The 21,412-nt window shown below is 42.3% G+C and overlaps 1 protein-coding gene across 2 annotated transcripts in view; it reads left to right on the top strand.

The window, feature by feature from the left end:
* PRDM10 (PR/SET domain 10) overlaps positions 1–20,934 on the top strand; it is a 46,528-nt gene extending 25,594 nt beyond the window's left edge. For both annotated transcript variants that reach the window (XM_081333653.1, XM_081333654.1), the window contains 13 exons: positions 134–263; positions 1,790–2,014; positions 4,266–4,613; positions 10,087–10,242; positions 11,334–11,513; positions 13,145–13,255; positions 15,313–15,513; positions 16,559–16,705; positions 16,879–17,049; positions 17,574–17,714; positions 18,386–18,545; positions 19,104–19,216; positions 19,954–20,934. In XM_081333653.1, coding sequence (XP_081189779.1) covers positions 134–263; positions 1,790–2,014; positions 4,266–4,613; positions 10,087–10,242; positions 11,334–11,513; positions 13,145–13,255; positions 15,313–15,513; positions 16,559–16,705; positions 16,879–17,049; positions 17,574–17,714; positions 18,386–18,545; positions 19,104–19,216; positions 19,954–20,166 — 2,296 coding nt within the window. In that variant the 3' untranslated portion in view covers positions 20,167–20,934. The remainder of the gene's footprint in view (positions 1–133; positions 264–1,789; positions 2,015–4,265; positions 4,614–10,086; positions 10,243–11,333; positions 11,514–13,144; positions 13,256–15,312; positions 15,514–16,558; positions 16,706–16,878; positions 17,050–17,573; positions 17,715–18,385; positions 18,546–19,103; positions 19,217–19,953) is intronic.
* Positions 20,935–21,412: the final 478 nt, after the last annotated feature.

Raw genomic sequence — 21,412 nt, 5'->3', positions numbered from 1 at the left:
GATGATGGTAAGTGGGAGTCCAACAATGGGGGGCTGCAGTACCTTGCTCCTTTTCTTAAGTTGATGTTCGCAAAGAATGACAAGGCCCATCAAGGTCTTCTCATCTAAGCCGGAAATCTCTTGTGTTTTCTAGAGCAAGAGGCAGAGGTCGTGGACGAGGGAAGCGAAGATTTGGTCCAGGAAGGAGACCAGGCCGTCCCCCAAAATTCATGCGTTTAGAAGTAACCAATGAAAACGGGGGGAAGTGTGCAGAAGAGAGCCAGGTATGAAGGGAAAAGAATTCAGACCCGGGTCGATAGAGATGCTCTGAACCAGCCAGGCAGCCTCGTCTCACCAAAAAAAAACAACCCCTGAGCAACTGCCCGCTGAACTTTTATTCACCTCCAACATTACAAAAAAACTCCATCAATCTCATACAACATAGGATACATAGATAATTGGATACATAGTGAGAACTTCTCAGGTGCCTATGAGATCATTACAAAAACAAAATACTAAAAGATATATGTGAAAGCTTTATCATAGCGTTTCCCAAACCTCCCGCATGCCAGCCTGTGAGCCAGGAGAGTATGCTCTTCATTGTAACTCACGTGGAGGCCAGTAAAGGGGTTTGGGAAAGCTGAAGGCTGAGAGGCCAAATTCTTGGGAGGCCAAATTCTGGCCGTTCCCACAAGGTATACTTGTAAGGAGTGAGCGAATGAGTTTTGTGGAAATGAGGAACTGAGCTGTTTGGGTGGATCTCTTGAAATTTCACATAATGGCATTTCTGCAAGTAGAGTCTTCAGCAGTTGGAACGGCTCTTCGGCGCCATTTCTGAGGCCTCCAGAGCGCCCCCCCCAATTGTATCATCTACATTTTTGGTGGCATTAAAAACGCACACCCTATTTTGCAGTTTTGGGGGGAAAAATGTTCTAACCTCTCCTTACCAAAATAAGAAAGAAGAACAGAAAAATAATGGTTTCCTCCCCAATGTAGTCATCTATGGCTTTCTCATTGGATGTGTCTTACAATGTTTAAGAAAAAGAAAAGAAAAGAATGAAATGTGGTTTATGGAGGAAAAAAAAGCCACCTCTTCTAGATTGTAGGGCATCAGACTAGCAGGCAATCTGTCTGATAAGACATCTGGCTAGTTAGTGGCCAGCAATGAACAAACCATCTGAATGCAGTAAACCTTGAAGCTGGATAGCGGGCCAGAACATGAAACTGGATTTTCTGACTGCCAGGCTCAAGAATATTGTAGTATCCTTATTAGCTCATACCATTGTGACTGTCAATCACATTTCGGTTGGGAGAGGTCCTTCTCCTATTTCTAACTTTATTCCAAGAGATCCTCCTTTCCCCCTGTCCGCTGGCACTTTTCCTTCAGAGAACAAACCCACATTTTTGCTTTTAAGCATTGAATGTGGGAGTTGCAATTGCATCATCAGAGGCAGAACGGAAGAAATTGGTAACTCTGATAAGCAAACCGCACATAGAGAGCAGCAAAGAAAGGCCTTCAAACGATGTTGGTGTATATCAAGGCTGTATCTGTCAAGTACCCAGGGAAATCAGAAAATCCAGACGGTCCAAATGGTCATAAAGATGTATTGCAAGCTTAAGTTCTCTACAAGAATCTGAACTACTAATGGTCAAAGCAAATTGGCAGTAGATAAGAGTCAAAGGAATTCAAGGTGGGCGGGACTTAGATCTCTTGTGGGCACAAAGGGACTCGAGACTGAGGACACGTTTGACCCCCCTCCCTACCTCAGGCTCAGTCTGGTCATCTACCATATCCTTGGTTTAATTGCAGGACTTGCTGCCTTTTGCCAGTAAGGGGCAGTTTGAGGACGCTGGACAAGCCACCCTAAATGGACTAGACCAACCCGAGCAGACCCCAGTGGTCCCAGAGACATCGTCCTCCTTGGATCAGCTTCCTGAAAGCCACTCACTGCAGCTTCAGCCACATGAGCAGACGGTGGTGGCTACCCCAAGCCTGATGACAGCGGACGACATGCGGCGAGCAAAGCGTATCCGGGTAAGTGGAGAACTCAACCACTGGCCGACCTCGCATTTAGATTGCATTCATCTACGGCCGTGTTTTTCTCAACCTTGGGAACTTGAAGATGCGTGGACTTTAGCTCCCAGAATTCCCCAGCCAGCATAAACAAGCCATTGTATCTAGGCATGAAGTTGAATTTTTCTGACTGCCAAATTAGGGAAAAGTCAGCTGCTCTTTTATGAATTATTTTGGTAGGTGGCAAAACCTTCCATGCTGGGGAAACTGGGTACCAGTTGAAATGGATGAGATTCACAATATTTGGTGATCCTTTCCTGGGAACCTTGGTCTGTGCAGGCTGGCAGGCAGGAATGTTCTGAACAGCTGGATGAGGTGATGTGTATTAATGGTTTGTTGGCAGCACCATCTGTACGTATGTCATTGTTAGAAGACGTAGCCAAAGATGGACTGTGACCTTGATTAATCCACTACATTTTCTGAATGGCACGGATTTTGAGACTAAGGCCATTCTGGTAAGCTTCTATATTTGGGCAGGGGAAAATAAAATCAGCTAAGGGAAGATAGGTACTGTTACCTACTGTGCCCTTGTAGATGTTTTTCACGCTCTCACAGCTTGACAGCTCCGAGCATCTGATATGACTTTCCAAACTTCAGCCAATCCCTCCCCCCTGCCCCCCAACAGCTTAAACCTTTCCTCATCCAGGCTTCTACAGTGCAACCTTGGTTAAATGAAAGCATGTCCAATAAGAAAACTGCCCACTGCTTGTTGCATGATGTGGGTGGTGGGATCCGTACTAATAGTCAATTTTTTTTAAAATTGCAATTACAACTTCTACCTTGCTTGGATTTCTTTCTCTTAAAGTCTGAATAGGAATATATTTCATGCTTGGGAAACGAGCCGTGTCTAATATGAGAAGAGAAATGATAGTTTGTGAGTGCAAAATTTCTTTAGGTTTTTCTCCGACTCTGTAGGGGTGTACAAAGTCCCTGCTGCCTTTTCCATCTTCTGCTGTGTTGGTGTCCTGTAATTGGAGATTTCCTGTAAAACTGTGGAGAAATGGCTCCCACACAATTATTTGCTGACCTCAAACACCCCCTGTTTAATTACCAAAGCACGCAGGACATTTGAAATTAAGACTGCAACACCAGCTGTGGATTGCTCCGATCCCAGTCTAAAAAGAAACAGTTCTGCTGAAATTGGTTAAATCTAGGTGGAAATGAGAAGAAGAAAAAAAATTGTGGAATATTTTAGTTTTACGTCATGTGGAGAAAAGAGGAAAAAAATGAATGAAATTACGTACGAAGAATATATGAAGGTGATATTAGAATCATTGTTACTTTCTAATATTTGACAGCAAGACGGGTGGCATAAAAATTTAATAAAATGAATGAATGATTGAATACTTCCATAAGTGATCCTGTACGGTCTTTTGTTTTACTTTCTTGTTCTGAGTAAATAACGTAGCTCTACACGTTTGTGCACATTTTTTTGTATATTTGAGGGGAAGCTTCCTTTTTCATAAAGGGAAACAATGGTAAGTGTCCAAACAGTTGCCCAACGTGCTCTTCTTCCATAATTTAAAGTGGGTTTCCCCCCCTTTTTTTCAATAACTAGTGTCCAATTGCTCAGTCATGTAGTATATTCATCTTGCAATTAGTTTTGGATATTGCATGTTGTATCTTTTGGGCAAACCTATTGACTCTAGGGACGCGGTGGCTCAGTGGGTTAGGACGCTGAGCTTGTCGATCAGAAGGTCGGCAGTTTGGCGGGTCGAATCCCGAGTGCCGCATAACAGAGTGAGCGCCTGTTACTCGTCCCAGCTTCTGCCAACCTAGGAGTTTGAAAGCACGTAAAAATGCAAGTAGAAAAATAGGGACCACTACAGTGGGAAGGTAACAGCGTTCTGTGCACCTTTGGCGTCTAGTCATGCCGGCCACATGACCACGGAGATGTCCTCGGACAAGCGGCTCTTCGGCTTTGAAACGGAGATGAGCACCGGCCCCTGGAGTCGGAAACGACTAGCACACATGTGCGGGGGAACCTTTACCTTTACCTTTATTGACTCTCTTCTCTTCTCTTTATACCACAGATAGATGTTAGGCTTTATACTTTATACTGCTAAGCTTGTAAGCCGCCCTGAGTCTTCGGAGAAGGGCGGGATATAAATGGAATTAAAAATAAAATAAAATAAATAAATGTTCGCTGCAATGTAATCTCCTCAGTATCCTGGCTAGTTAACCTGATCCATTCTCGAACATATTGTTTCAGAACGCAGCTCTTCAGCACTTATTCATCCGGAAGTCATTCCGCCCATTCAAATGCCTGCACTGCGGAAAGGCGTTCCGTGACAAGGACAAATTAGACCAACATTTAAGGTTCCATGGACGGGAAGGGAATTGTCCTTTGACCTGTGATATCTGCAACAAGGGCTTCATGAATAGCAGCGCCTTGGAAAGTCATATGAAGTTCCACCTGGACCAGAAGACCTACTCTTGTATTTTCTGCCCGGAGTCCTTTGACCGTTTAGACCTGCTGAAAGATCATGTGGCAATCCACATTAACGATGGCTGCTTCACTTGTCCTACCTGCAAAAAACGCTTTCCAGATTTTATCCAGGTGAGTTTGATGGAAGATCAACAATAATGTCATTTACTGGTGCTGTTAGTGCTACTTGTTCCTTTATCCTGCAATAAGACCACAGTTTGTAAGTTGCACATTCTTCTCCATCTAATGCAGGGGTCTTCAATCATGGCCCTTATATGACTTGGGGACTTCAACTCCCAGAATTCCTCAGCCAGGCATGAGGAATTCTGGGAGTTGAAGTCCACAAGTCATGAAAGGGCCAAGTTTGAAGACCTCTGAGCTACAACTTTGATCTTTACTATATGATTTACATATGAAGTACAGCGTGGTTGCCAATTCATCCAGGTCTATCCAGCTGGGTTGTAGAGGCAGGCAACTCATCCTTCTGCTAGTTTACTTGTGAGTAGAACCACAGAGACATCTTCTAGTGTTAAGCTTAGGGGTCTTCAAACTTGGCCCTTTTATGACTTGTGGACTTCAACTTCCAGAATTCCTCAGCCAGGTACACGTGCCTGGCTGGGGAATTCTGGGAGTTGAAGTCCATAAGTCATTGTTAGGCATATGGTGTTAGCCTACAATGTTGGGTTGAAAATATATTAACCATAATGCTATGTCTTTAAGTTGTTAATTGGCCAATGGGTGTGTAAGTGTTCTCATGGCCATAAGAGGAAGCTAGGAACGTAGCTTCTCTCTCTCTCTGAATTCACTGATCTCTACTATTACTGTTTTTGCTCTGCTGTTGGTTTACTACTGTTGTAAACCTGAACTGTGTATTGACCTCTGGATCGGTAAGAAGACTTTGTATTTTGGATTGCTACTTGGACTGTTTATTTTTGACTGTGCATTTTTGTTTTTACACCACCTCAAAGTAAAATACTTTTTGCTTTTAGAACTCAGTGTATTTCTGTGTGTGACTTTTACTGCTCTCAGTGCCCTTCCTTGTCTGTGCAACTCTTTGGTAGCACAAGGAGACCTCTGCACAATAAATTCCTTAACACTGGTTATGGGCCCAGGCCTGTACTGAGAGTTAGTACACACAGTATTCCTAGCTGAGTTTGTGTTAGCTTTTTGGTGTAAAATGGCACAAGAACTGATGTCAGGCATCTCCTGGATAACCCGGTTGGATGGGACAAACTATGTTTCCTGGTCCACGAAATGCTGCATGCTTTTGCGCAAGGAAGGACTATGGGCTGTTGTAAATAACCCACCAGATACTACTGCTTGGGATCCAGATGACGAAGAGGATGCAAAGAAGTTAGACAACTTTAAACGAAGCAACGAGAAAGCTCTTTGCATTATTGGACTAACACTGAATGACCAGCAGCTTGTCCATATTCGTGGTGAGGAGTCTGCTGCTAGGTGTTGGGATGTTTTGCGAAGGCTTTATGTTCGTGACAGTGTGGGTGCACATATACACCTTACACGTAAGCTGTTTAGGACTCGTCTGCAGAAGAATGGAGATATGCTGACCCATTTAAATTATATGAAGGCAACTTTTCAAGAGCTTCATGAAAAGGAGCTGATTTTTTCAGAGTTGCATCAGGTCTACATTATTCTGTCATCTTTGGATGAGAGTTATGATGAGTATGTTTCTTCTTTGGAAGTCCTGACCAGAGAGGAACTGACTTTGACTAACATTACTGGGAGACTGCTGGAAGAGTCCAGAAGAAGGCGTGACAGAGACCAGCTGAGAGAGACACAGCTACAAGAGGAGCAGCTATTTACCACTGCTTACAACGTCAAGAAATGTTATTCTTGTGGGGCTAGAGGGCATATAGCCAAATTCTGTAGAAAGGGTAAAAAACAGAATGTGAATAGCAGTGGGAAGGCTAAGAAGGGCATTGGTTTGGCTATTTCTGGTGAATCAACATCCAGAAACAATGAATTGTGGGTTGTTGATAGTGGGGCTTCACAATGCATTACTAAAGTGAAGGATAGGTTTATTAATATGAGAAACAGCAACCAATATGTTTCACTGGCAAACGGTTGGAGGATGAAGGCCTCTGGTGAAGGTAATTCCTATTGTCCATGCATTGATGAACAGTTACCTATGTTATATATACCTAAGCTAAGATTCAACCTGTTATCTGTAAGGGAATTGGTTAAGGTTGGGTTTGTGGTAACATTCAGAGGGGAGCAATGCACTATTGAGAGGAATGGAACCTGTGTAACTGCTAATTTGAAAAATGGTTTATTCGTTCTCACAAGTAACCAGGTTAGTACAGTTAAAGCTAACTCAATATGTGAGAACAAGAAGCCACATGATGAATGTATACATTTATTGCATAGGCGGTTAGGGCATGTAAACTTTAACTCACTACGTAAAACAGTGGAATTAGTAGAGGGAGTTAAACTGAAGCCATGTAGTAAGTATTTGAATTGCAATGCCTGTAATCAGGAAAAGAGTAAGGCAAGTCCGGCAAACAGGATAAACGGCTTCAAAACAACTGTACCTTTGGAAGTTGTGTTTGCTGATTTAATTGGACCCATGAAACCAAGTTTAGGAGGGTCATGCTATATGTTAAGTATATTGGACCACTACTCTCGTTATGGATTTTGTTATCTGCTTAAGTCAAAGGCAGATACTTTCCAACAATTTGCAAACTGGCTGAAGTTCGTGGAGAGAAAAACAAAGAGAAAGGTTCAGTGCATAATTACTGATAATGGTACTGAATTTACAAATAAGCGTTTTGTTGATATGCTAGAATCTGCTGGTATTGAGCATAAACGTTCAGCCCCTTATAGGCCTCAACATAATGCTTTTGTTGAGAGACGTGGGCAAACGTTACAAGCCATGATGAGAACTATGTTAAGAGATTCAGGCTTAACAGATAGACTGTGGGGGGAGGCAGCAAAATGTGCAAACCATGTTCTGAATATAGTTGTTAATACTTCTACTGGTAAAATACCATATACTATATGGCATGGTAGAAGACCAAACCTTGATTACCTGCACACATTTGGCACCCCAGCTTGGGTCCACATTCCTGCACAACTCAGGAGTAAAGGCCAACATAGGGCTAGGCAATTATACTTCGTAGGTTATGAAGCTAACCATAGATCCTATCGTTTCTGGGAACGAGGCACAACTAATGTATATAACAGTGCTAGTGCAAAGTTCCTTGAGCACGTTGGTTGGGATAGGTTAGAGCAAGTAACTGTTAATACTGATCCTCTAGTGTTTGAGGACTCCTCTGATAACGTAACTAGTAATGATAATTCATCTCCTGTAAATATAAAAGATGAAGAGGAGATAGGGGAGATAATAGAGGAATCAGAGGAAGGAAAGGAGTCTGAAATTCAAAGCCCTGTAATTCCTTGGCGTTCAACGCGCATCAGACATCCACCTGATCGCTATGAAGCTAGTATATGTCAAGTTAGTGTAGAGCCATCTAACTATGATGAGATCAGGATTTATCCTGAAAAGGAACAGGCATCATGGAAAGCTGCAATGAACAGGGAGTTGAAGTCTTTGCAGAATCTTAAGGTTTATGTGAAAGCAAAACTGCCACCTGGTGAGCAAGCTATAGGTTGTAAATGGATATATAAAATAAAGAAGGGTGTAGACGGAACTATAACCCATAAGGCACGTTTGGTTGCACAAGGTTTTGCCCAAACTACTGAGGATTATGACGAAGTGTTTGCACCCAGTCTAAGGGCAACTACTTTAAGAGCAGCTTTAGTATGGGCGGCTAAAAACCAATATATAGTTAACCATGTAGATGTTGAAACTGCATATTTACATGCTCCATTGCAACATACTATTTATTTAAGAATACCACCAGGATTGACCAGTGATAGAAACCATGATTGTTGGGAATTAAAGAAAAGCCTCTATGGATTGAAACAATCAGGCTATGAGTGGAACAAATGTATAGTAAATGAGTTAAGTGCATTAGGTTTTGTAGCCAGTAATGCTGATCCTTGTTTGTTTAGAAGAGAACACAACGGAGCATTATCTTTTCTCTTATTATTCACAGATGATATTGCAATAATAACAAAAACTGAGTTAGAAGCACAAACTATCATTTCAAGATTGCAAAATAAATTCACAATTAGAAATCTTGGGAAAATAAGCCACTATTTGGGGTTAGATATTGTGAAAACAAATAGGGGTTTTAAGGTGTCGCAAGCCAGTAAGATATCTCAGTTATTAAAGAGATACAACATGGAAATGTGTAAACCAGCAAAAACTCCGATGGCTATGGATTTTAAGGACACTAATGTTGAGAGTCCTGTATTTGATAAGACTATGTACCAATCTTTGATAGGAAGTCTTATGTATCTGAGTAATTGGACTAGACCTGATATTTCTTACTGTGTAAATCAATTAGCTAGGTACAACAATAATCCAACTGTTAGACACTGGCAATCAGCTAAACGAGTATTAAGATATCTGAAGCAGACTATTCACTACTCGTTATATCTAGAGCCAAATCGTGAGTTAATCCTTACTGCATATGCAGATGCGAGTTTTGCCTCTGATTCAAACACTCGTAAATCTACCTCAGGGTTGGCTATAATGTTGGGTGATTCTTTGATTGGATGGAAGTCTATTAGACAAAAACACATAAGCTTATCTACAATGGAGGCTGAATTTTCATGTCTATCAGTGTTATGTACAGAACTGCTAGTGTACAAACAATTATTGTTAGATATGAGTTTAAATGTAAATGATCCATTCATTGTGTATGAGGACAATCAAGCTGCGATAAAGATGGCTAATAATGCTGCAGTAAGAACAAGATCTAAATATACTGATCTTCGTTATTTAAATGTCAGACAATGTGTCAAAGATAAATTAATACAGTTAGAGTATTGTCCATCTGATGTAAATATTGCAGACCATTTTACGAAGGTACAAAGTGCTGTGAAACACAATGCTAATTGTGAAAGAATGTGCATAAGATTGTAAGAGTTATATATTATTCTACCCAAAGGGGAGAATGTTAGGCATATGGTGTTAGCCTACAATGTTGGGTTGAAAATATATTAACCATAATGCTATGTCTTTAAGTTGTTAATTGGCCAATGGGTGTGTAAGTGTTCTCATGGCCATAAGAGGAAGCTAGGAACGTAGCTTCTCTCTCTCTCTGAATTCACTGATCTCTACTATTACTGTTTTTGCTCTGCTGTTGGTTTACTACTGTTGTAAACCTGAACTGTGTATTGACCTCTGGATCGGTAAGAAGACTTTGTATTTTGGATTGCTACTTGGACTGTTTATTTTTGACTGTGCATTTTTGTTTTTACACCACCTCAAAGTAAAATACTTTTTGCTTTTAGAACTCAGTGTATTTCTGTGTGTGACTTTTACTGCTCTCAGTGCCCTTCCTTGTCTGTGCAACTCTTTGGTAGCACAAGGAGACCTCTGCACAATAAATTCCATAACACTCATACAAGGGCCAAGCTTGAAGACCCCTGCTCTAATGAGATCATTTCAACGTGGGTAAAATTGTATGCATAAATTTTGAAATGGATTTTCCTGTTTGACTGTTCCCACCAGGTGAAAAAGCACGTGCGCAGCTTCCATTCAGAAAAGATTTACCAGTGCACAGAATGCGACAAGGCTTTCTGTCGGCCTGACAAACTGCGACTTCACATGTTGCGGCATTCAGATCGCAAGGACTTTCTGTGCTCCACCTGCGGCAAACAGTTTAAGGTAGTACATCCTAAGATCATGGATAAGGCAGCTGTGGTAACTTTACAACCTGCGGACTTCCAACTCCCAGAATGCTGGCTGAGGAATTCTGGGAGCTGAAGTCCGCAGGTTGTAAAGTTGCCCACCCCTGCTACAGATTCTTCTTATGCAGGAGGAAATAATAGGTTGACATGGCTGTCAAGGCTGTCTTTTCAGAAAAGAAACCATCTGTCAACAGCTAAACTTGTGCTGAATTTGGCACAAACGGTGCGCACCATCTTGCCTGATGCATGTGTGTGGGTCGTGCTTTGGTTCAGCAAACTGTGAGCAAAAGTGACATTTAAAATGCACTGCAGATGAGTGAGTCAGCAGTATGAAGCTTCCAGTGGAAGGCACAATCCCAGACCTGTTTGTGTTGTTGCACTGTTAGGATTCTTACTGTGAGATTAGAGCAGTGATGGAAAATGTCAATGACCAACAGCCTTGTGAAGCATGGACAACGATGAGGAATTTTGGAAACTGGATTTCTGGAATATCTGAAGTGCCAAAAGGTTGATCTTTTCTACATTAGAGATACATTAGCAGTGAACTGAAATTTGCAAAGGAAGCATTTGCTATAAATTTTAATTAAAGATTTGAATGTACCCCCCAAAGTCATAATCATCTCAACTTATATTCCTCGATGCTTAACATGAATCTAAATATACTTTAATTTATCTTAAATGTCTTTACTACTGGAAGGATTCAGGTCATGAAGAGTCCCTTTCTTTAATATTTTTGTGAACCTTGCAGATCAGTTGATTAAATCAGGGGTCTTCAAACTTGGCCCTTTTATGACTTGTGGACTTCAACTCCCAGAATTCCTCAGCCAGCAAAGCTGGCTGAGGAATTCTGGGAGTTGAAGTCCACAAGTCATAAAAGGGCCAAGTTTGAAGACCCCTGGATTAAATTATGTTACCTGTCACTGAACAAATTCAATGGAGGTTTTAATAAACATATTTTCTTGCTTTTATTCCTGATTAATCTGCTTTAGAGGTCAACTTTTACATTTTTGTCTCTACTCACTCTTCTTCCTGATTATTTTGGATTCTTCTCCCACCCCCCACCCCCAGAGAAAAGACAAGTTGCGAGAACACATGCAGAGGATGCACAATCCAGAAAGGGAAGCCAAGAAAGCGGACCGGATTAGTCGCTCCAAAGCCTTCAAGCCCCGGATCGCCTCTACAGATTATGAGAGTTTCATGTTCAAGTGTCGCCTGTGCATGATGGGTTTCCGAAGACGAGGCATGCTGGTTAGTTAGATATTCCAGACTCCTCAAAATCCTAGCCTATGAATCTCCACTAATTAAAGGTGAAAGTTAAGGTTTCCCCTATCCAGTTGTGTCCAACTCTAGGGCACCGTGCTCATCTCCATTTCTTAGTGTTGTCCGAAGACCCTGTCCATAGTCATATGACCAGCATGATTCTATGCCGAGGCGGATGGAACGCTGTTACCTTCCCACCAAAGTGGTGCCTATTTATCTACTCGCATTTGCTTGCTTTCGAACTGCTAACGTGGGTGGGAGCTGGAGCAAGGATCAGGAGCTCACCCCATCACACGGTGCTCTGCTCTTGAACCAGGGCTAGCAGCTTTCCAGCTAACAAGCTCAGTGTCTTTAACCACTGAAGCATCACTCCTTCTTCTCCACTAATTAGACACCATTTCATAAAGGCATTCTGTGTGAGCTTGAAGTTTTGTTTTTGTTTTTTTTAAAAAAAGTTTAGAGCAAGGGTGGACAATCCCCAATGCTAAGACTGCATGCAGAATCAAGTTCTTTTTGGGGTTCAAGAGGCTCTTGAAATAATGGACCATTATTTTCCTCTGCTGTCAGCAGAAAACCATCTCAGCCCTACCATGCCTAAGTTGGTCATCCCATATTTGGAGCAAGGGTTATAGAAATATCAAGCAAAAATTACATTCTTACAAAAACATCCTTTTTTTTTTCCTCTTAAATACTGCTCCTGTGAATTTATGGAACTTGTCCTCCCGTCTCTCCTAGGACTATTGGAGCTTCTTCAGCAGTATGCTCACAAATACCCTGTGCAAATGATTAGATTTAAGAGGAGGATTTAAGTCTGACCACGGATTGGAACTTGGGATCTTGAGATCCTAGTACTATACCCTATCCAGGCCCCACATGATTTATTAAAATTGGGCTCCCTTTGCCTAAGAAAAAAAAGCAGCTCCTTGACTTACAAATGATTATTAGTAGTATCATGTGAATAGGTTCACAAAAGGCTGAAAACAGCCTTGAGTTCATCCTATTCGTCAAACAAACAAATTACCAGAGGCCTGGAAAAATCCTGATTGTGTCTATCCAATAAAGGATGATATGTTTAGCCATAAATCATTTAATGCTCAGAGTCCACACTGTTCCGTTGGACTGAATGGGGATATGACAGATGTGAAGTGCATAGGTTAACATGAGGTCCTTGAACAGGGTAGAGATGCTTTTCCTTTATCCTTTTTAAAAGGGAGATTTCTCTCTCTCTCTCTCATTCTGTTGGCTTTTAAAAATCATTAGTATTTATTCCAGTGCATTTATATATTCCCTGTCTTAAATTTGATAGTTTTTTTTCAACATGGGCACCTCTGAATTTGCAAAGCGCATTTCAGCATAGACTCCACTTAATGTCTTCTTGATGTTCAATACTATATTAACCGTTGAGTGGGGGAATCCACATTTTTGCAGGAGATGGAACACACTTTTCCATAGGTTGGTCCTCTGGGTCTTCTTGTTTTAGGATTGCTCCATCTCTACACCTTATTGTCACCAGGAAGCAAATACAGGAGTTCCGTGTCTTTGTTGTAACACCCAAACATGGTTTACTTTGTGACTCTACAATACTATTTTTTAAAAAGTCCTTTTCTTTTTCATCTTAGGTGAATCATTTATCAAAGAGACATCCTGAAATGAAAATAGAAGAAGTGCCAGAGCTAACACTGCCAATCATCAAGCCTAACAGAGATTATTTTTGTCAGTACTGTGATAAGGTATGAAATGAACCCACCTCTATCTCGGCTGTATACAGTACATGGAATTAAATGTAACTGATCTGGGGATTTTCCCCCTTCAAATCAATTCATTATTTGCTCAGAGGACTCAAGAGAATTTGTTGGAGGTGTGCGAGCACACACGCATGCACACACACACACAAAACCTTCTAAAAGAAGATAAATGTAGGTCTCAGCTGAAAGCATTTATTTTACCTCTGGGGATCCAAATTGCACTTTTATTAAAAGATATACTAGAGTGCTTTGAAGATTGAAAGAACTGCTGTATAGAATGGGAGGGGACTGCGCTATATAAGGCCTTCTGTATTGTCTCTTCGGTTTTCCATTTGCAATCTCTAAAATGTGATTTGTTTAAAAAAATAATATCAAAAATCTTGTGCTGCTAAACTGATAGCTAACAAAGCTATCCTACGGAAGGGCCCATGTCAGCTAGTAAGGAGAATGAGAAGACCAAGATTTTTCTCCTGAACAGTGACTGTGATTCATGCACTTTGAAAACAATTAATCTTGATCCCTCAAATAAATAACCGGGTAGAACAGAATGCAGACTTTTCTATAGAAGGAAATGCCAGGCATGGTCCTATAATAAAATTCCACAGTGAAATGCATCTCTCAAATCTTTCTGCAATCTGATCAAAGAACAGTAAAGAGAATAAATGTGATTTTCTTCTTTCATAAATACCCTTATTCATGAAACACCTGTTACGTTATGTTAAAACCTCATAGATGTTAAAATCTGTACTGTCTTTTAACTCTGAAGACCCTCTCTGGCTAAGGCTAGTAACAGCATTTCCCTTAGTTTATCTCAGATACTCAGTTTGCGATCTAATAATAGTAAAAAAGTGAAATAGGATCCCTGTACACTATTGTCACAAGAAGCACTCTAATTCAGCAAGCCCCTAAATAAACTCTTTATTGCAAGAGTATATTTCCCAAAGTTTACATAGGTTAACAAGTTTTTCCCTTCCTTTCCACTTCTAGACTAGGATATAAGTAAGTTGATTAAAAGGGACGCTGTGGCTCAGTGGGTTAGGACGCTGAGCTTGTCGATCAGAAGGTCGGCAGTTTGGCGGGTTGAATCCCGAGTGCCGCGTAACAGAGTGAGCGCCTGTTACTCGTCCCAGCTTCTGCCAACCTAGCAGTTCGAAAGCACGTAAAAATGCAAGTAGAAAAATAGGGACCACTACAGTGGGACGGTAACAGTGCTCCGTGCACCTTTGGCGTCTAGTCATGCCGGCCACATGACCACGGAGACGTCCTCGGACAAGCGCTGGCTCTTCAGCTTTGAAACGGAGATGAGCCCCGGCCCCTAGAGTCGGAAACAACTAGCACGCATGTGCGGGGGAACCTTTACCTTTACCTTTTAAGTTGATTAAATATTGTGGGGTCCTTAGCTATCTCTGAGCTTTGTTATTTTCTTGCAGACTTCTCATTATCCAACGATGTGCTAGGAGGGAGTGGATTTGGTTACATATTCTATCAATAACTGTTTTCTTCTTCTTCTTCCATGGAGTTTGATTGGGGCTTTCCAACTTTCCTTCTCCCTTGCCCCTTGTATCTAAAGGGGGTGTGATAAAAAAGGCAGCTGCCTTCCCCCGAGGTTGTAATTGGTTGTTATTTCTTCTGAGACAGTTAACGTCCTTTGAACTATCCTTGTTTGTCACGACAAGAGGGGGGAAAAAAAGATGAAGGGATGCTGGAACTCTATAAGTGACCTCTTTCACAAAGCAGTGAAAACAAACCAGAACTAGTGTGACCTCACCTCTGTATTAATTCATGTGAGGCCTTGTGTTATTACAAGAAATGCAGCTCCAAAACTCATTCATTTTCTCACTGCTTTGTAACTTCCTAACGCATCTATCTGTGTGAACACAGGAACAAGCAAACCACAGATCTGTTTCTGAGTTGCCACATAACAGCTGGTGGAAGCAGAAATTGTTATCCAAGCCTGTCCATGCGGTTGGCTGAGTGGCTAATACCCAACTCTTTCAAAGGCAGTGCCTGGGGTCCTTCATTCATTCCTCTTTCTCTTCTAGGTTTATAAGAGTGCCAGCAAGCGGAAAGCCCACATTTTGAAAAACCACCCAGGTGCAGAACTTCCTCCCAGTATCAGAAAGTTGCGTCCAGCAGGCCCAGGAGAACCAGATCCAATGCTGAGTACGCACACACAGCTGACTGGAACAATCGCCACACCGCCTGTTTGTTGTCCTCATTGTTCCAAGCAGTATAGCAGTAAGGTACTGCGGATATATGCCTAATGCCCAAAAATTTAATAATGATGATGGTGGTGGTGGTGGTGGTGGTGGAGGAAGGGACCTTGGAGGTCATCTAGTCCAAAACCCTTGCTCATTCGCTGAAAGTCCCCTCGATGGATCTGGTTGGGTTTTTTTTAATTAGACTACAGCGGAGCATATACTAAGCAATGTCCTTTTTGAAGCACAACTGTCATTTCCCTCCGTTGTATAGTCTGTTGTGGTTTTTTTGCAAATACAAGAAAGTCATTTAAAGTGGCCCATTCTGGTCCCTCTAAGTTCACTTCATCTTAAAAGATCATGTGCTTTATTTCTACTCGGTCTTCCATGGTTTATACTTCTCACATTCCATATTCTGTCTCTGTATGTCTGTCTGTCTATCTATCTATCCACCCATCTCTCTGTCTCTCTCTCTCCATCCATGCATGCATGCATGCATCCATCCAGCCACCTATCAATCTATCTATCTCTATTTATAAATGACTCCAATTCTAATGTTCTCTTGGCAGCAAACAGCAAAACACAGGAAGAGCAAAGACAGACAATAAAGCAGTTGTTAGAATCAAGAAAGACAGTCCTAACACATTTCGTCTAGGTCCAAAGTCTTAGTGAGATACTACAATTTTTCACCTGCTTGCAAAACTCAAGAGGACCACTGGGAAAAATATATTTCAAGATATGGGGCTATCCCAGAGCAGGACTACCATCTCGTCATGCTTTGGGTACTTCTTAAAGGGGGAGGGGGGATTCTCAACAGCCTCTCTGTAACTGTTTGGACTGCACAGACTCATTTAGTCCTGGCAAGATGATGCCTGAACCCCTTAAAGCTCAGTCTTTGTAAAACAATTTTCCAAGTTGTTTGTTCAGAACCGAGAAGTCAAGTCTTCGTGCCAGGATAAGAGAAGCAATAGGTTGTGCTCCATATATGGACTGCTGACTGCATTTTGGCCTGGCTGAGGAAGAGGCCTGCAATATCCAAGCGGATATTCTTTTCATCTTTCTAACATTCCTTCTTTCTCCTTCTGCACAGACCAAGATGGTGCAACATATTCGTAAGAAGCACCCGGAATATCCTCAGATCCCAACAAACACAATACATGTGCCACTCACAACTGCAGTAATTAGTGCCACTCCTGCTGTCCTAACTGCTGACAGCACTTCGGGGGAGACCGTTGTGGTAAGAATTCTAGGATATTCAGAAGATCCAATAGAGTAAAACAGCCAGGAAAGGCCAAAAGGTTATGGCTTAGGGTTTTTTTGTTTTTTTTTCCAAATCTAGAGATGCTAGGATGTATATCCACAATTTAAACTATATAATGGTCTTCCTTTGCCTGTTTCCTCCTTGTAAAGACATCAGATTTGCTGACTCAAGCCATGACAGAACTATCACAGACTCTAACCACCGACTACCGAACTCCGCAGGGTGATTTCCCACGTATTCAGTATATTCCTGTATCACAATCCACAGCTGGCTTGCAACAGCCACAACACATACAGTTGCAGGTTGTGCAAGTGGCTCAGGTGAGTTGTGTTTGGGTTGTGCATAGATTCTGTAGGAGGCAGAGGACTAGCAGTGGCGCTGAGCATCTCAGAAAGCAGAGATTATATAAAACTGAGCTAAATAACAAAGGAGTAGCCGCTATTCCCCGGGAGGCCATCAGAGTGTTGAACCAGGATCTGGATGGGGCAGAACAAGATTAGATTAGATCCAACCACGACGTAACGGCAGTTGCTAAGTGGTAATCCGTATTACAAAAGGTGTCCTGTTAATTAAGATCTCCTTAGCAAGAGGTGCCAGTTGAAGCCAAGCCTTTGAGAATGTAAAACTGTTCCCTGCCCATTGAGTGACGGTTTATTTCTGTTGTGTGGGTTACTTGGAAAGCAGGTGTTGCACCAGACTGATTCGTCTTGATCTTTTGGGCAATTCATCCCAAGAGAACAGAATTTTGCAAAAAGAATTATACTGGTTGACTTGTAAGACTTGTACCAGCGAGAACGCAATTCTAAAGTCAACTCGGACGTTACGTTTTTCTCCTGATCCCCAGGCTACCTCACCTCATCAGACCCAGCATTCCACAGTAGACGTCGGTCAGCTACACGACCCTCAGTCATACACCCAGCATGCTATCCAGGTACAGCATATCCAGGTCACCGAACCAACCTCTGCAGCCCCATCTTCTTCACAGGTAAGTCATGCAGTTGTGTAAAATTACATGCATGCTACTCTTAAGATGCATGGACAGTTTGAGGCAGCAGGTAAGATGGTCCCTAAAGGTACCAAGTGGAATAGCCCAAAGTTCTGCACGCAAAGTTTTATTTTGGAGATAGTAATAGCAACAACAGCTAGTCCCTTTACAGCCCTCTCTCATTTTACTGACCTGGGAAGGATGGAAAATTTAGTCAACCTTGAGCTGGTCAGGATCGAACTGCTGGTAGTCGGCAGAATTAACCTGCAATACTACATTCTAACCACTGCACCACCACGGCTCAGTGCGAGGATATAATGTTATTTCTACATCTCAGTAAATGCAGTACCTTGATCCTAAATTCTAAATGGCTTATTTAGTCATATTCTAGCCACCTATTTCGATGTTCTTGTGTGTGCTGGAAGGCTTCGGTCACTTTGAAGTTATCTCGATTAGAAATGAAATGGTTGCTTGGAGTTTTGTAGTTTTATTTTTCAATCATTCTTTTCAACAGAAGAGCAGGAAGTAAAGTGCTATAAACAAATGAATTAGGACACTACAGTTTATTGGTTAAAAGCTCTGGGCATGAGTAAGAGATGAGACTTTTAGATCAATAACAAGTCACTTTCTTTCTTAAGTTCCTGGAGCGCCTTTTCCTTTTGTTTCTCCAGGTGGGCAGCCAGCCCTTAAGTCCTTCTTCCCAGCCAACTCAGCAGGAACTCAGCCCTTCCCAGATACAGACAACTCCCTCCTCGCACAATCAGTCGCAGCCGGGTTCTTCAGTCCAGCAAGCCTATCTTCCCAACACATGGAACTCATTTCGCACCTATCGTACGTACCAAATACGCTCCGTGACGCTGTTTTGCTTCCCTGGAACCAGTTCCATGGAGAGAGGTTTTTCTGCCGACCGGAGGGGGTGTGGTTTTGTGTGCTGCCTGTACCTTGTGGATGGGGCTTTGGTTGTTTGTGTGGACCGGTTGCTGACATGCCGCAGTCCAGTACTGGTCCACAGACCGGGGGTTGGGGACCCCCCTGGACTACACCTCATTCCCAATTTCTGAGCTACGATTCAACAAAAGTATTGTTGAAGCTATCTGAAGGGCAACAGAATCTCCCAGGTTCCTTGATACTTTATGCAAGATTTCCCTTTTTCCAGCTTTGGACTCAACCCTTTGCATTTTTACTCATCTGATCCCTGGGGCAATTTTGCATTTAATTATGCTGATAAATGCTTTGATAAGCGATACCCTATTCAACGCTCTTTATCCCGGGAGTGGAAGTCTACGGGTCTTAAAGTTGCCAAGGTTGAACGCCCCTGCTTTAGTCTGTCAATCATGTCTTGTTAGAGATAATGAACGGGATTCTCTCATCTTTTTTTTCCCCCCCCAGCTTCCGAGATTCAGATGATGACTATCCCTCAGGGCCAGTACGTGATTGCAGAGACAGCCGTGGGCCCTCCTGTCACGACGGTGAGCACAGGGCAAGTCAAAGCAGTTGCCCAGGTAAGAAGGAAAAGAACCATCCTCACTGAAAAGGTTAAATATTTCAGGGCTTTTGGATGTGGATATTTTGAAATACGTTATGGCTATTAATGTGAATTGCCGGCCGTGAAAAGGGCGGCATACAAAATTAACAAATAAAATAAAAGTATCAGCAACTTGTCTTCTGCTCCAAACGATGCATGTTTTCATCAGAGACAGTCAAAGACGTCTGAATTATTTACTGAATTACTGGGAGCAATAGTTGATAAATGAGCATATTCATTGTTACGGCATACAGGAGGTCCTTGACGTACGACCGCAACTGAGCCCAAAATTCAGTTGCTAAGGGAGACAAGTATTAAGTGAGTTTTGCCCCATTTTATGGCCTTTCTTGCCACAGTTGTTAAGTGAATCACTGCAGTTATTAAGCTAGTGACGACGTTGTTAAGAGAATCTGGCTTCCCCGTTGCTCGTCGGAAGGTCACAAAAGGGGATCACGTGACCTCAGGGCACTGCATAACTGTCCTAAATATGAGTCGGTTGCCAAGACTCTTGAGATTTGCTTAAGTGATTCTGGGGATGCTGCAATGGTGTAAGTATGAAAAAGAGTCGTAAGTCACTTTTCCCAAGTCTGTTGTAACTTCGAATAGTCTCTAAATGAATGGTTGTAACTACCGTACTAACCGGAGGCTTTTTTAAAAAAAGGAAATAACATCTGTATAACCAGATTGAATTTATGTGGCTTTCTTTCCCTCTAGACACATTATGTGATCGCGGAAAGTCAGTCTGAGCTGGATGTCAAGCCAAACCTGTCTCTTTCTAGCAGCGTGGAAGTAGATTTATCTCAGCCACCCGCCCATCCTGACTCTTTGGACTCGCAAACGGCCAGCGAGCAGCAAACGACACAGTACATCATTACGGCCACCAGCAACACCAACGGAGTTGGCGACTTGCACATCGAAAAGCCGTGAAGTGGGTTTGCAGCCGAGAAGGACATCTAGTGGGCACAAGTGACATTTGAAATCTTCATCCCGAATATTGAAGGCCACCCAACAGCTCCTTGACAAAGTATATTTTGTACACCTTGAAGTTCTACCTTACACGTTGAGGCTTTGCAGAGCTTCAGATCTAAATGAAACCCTTGCAAAATATTTCAGGATACCACCTTCTTCTGGACCCCCAATTGATTCTTCCCCCCCCCCCCAAACTGTGGAGTTTTTCAGTAGCAGAAGCAGTTTGCCGAGCACCCAACCATTGGCAGGATCCTATCTCGTGTACATTTCAGTTGCTTACATTTCTTTCGGCTTTATTATATTTCTTTCCCCAGCCCTCCCCCCAAAGTTTGCCTGTGAAAGAAGAGAACACGCAGCTTGAAACGGAGAATAAAATATAACAAATAGTCTGGAGCTAAGACTCAGTTACAAGCCATTATTTCCTGACTTTTGTTCGACAAGAGAAGACAGTGAAACTGTGAAGCTGTGCGGAAGCAGTTAAATTATTAATTAGGTTGTTGGTATTGTTGGAATACCCTGTGTTTACATACCGTCTGCACTGCCCAAACACTCAATCCGAACGAGTGGGAAGGAAACTACGTTGGAGCCTCCAGAAGCCTAATCAAATCAGAGGAGTGTAAAAAGGCAGAGTCTGAGCCTTTATGCCTTTGATTGTGTTGTCTTTATGAAACAGGGATCCTTCGTTTTCTCCTCAAAAACCAATAAAAAGGCTCAGAGATGGTTTAACGTGCGTGGTGGCTTTCAGAGTGTTGGTTGACAATGGGAATGAGAAGGTGAATGTAGAACAAGCCGAAACTTGCTTATTATGCTTGTCCTAATTCCGTTGCTACAAGGAGACTCTTCACTTGGAAAAGAGTGTTGGAAAATAAGCCCTGGCCTCTTTCCTTTCTGGAGATGTTGCTGTGCTTCAGATTCATTTTCTTTTTCTTTCTTTTTCTTCCTTCCTTCCTTCCCTTTCTTTCTTTCCCTCCCCATGAATTCGGACATGAAAATGGACCTCGCCAATGGATTCAGAGCGAAAGGGCTTATCTGCATTTCCTGATAAAGTACGTGGGAAAATCCCTTTGGGGGAAAAATCCACTTAGGGTTACATCCCCATGAATTTGGAGAGCAAAATGGGCCTCGCCAATGGATTCGGAGTAAATGGTTACGCTTAGGATGGCGCTCACTTTTTGAGCCTGCCGTACGTAGGTTTACATTTTGC

The sequence above is a fragment of the Vipera berus genome (assembly GCF_964194415.1).
Source record: "Vipera berus genome assembly, chromosome: 8".
NCBI classification, from domain to species: domain Eukaryota; kingdom Metazoa; phylum Chordata; class Lepidosauria; order Squamata; family Viperidae; genus Vipera; species Vipera berus.
The sequence above is the reverse complement of the archived record's forward strand: the minus strand, read 5'-3'. Positions and strand labels throughout refer to the sequence as shown.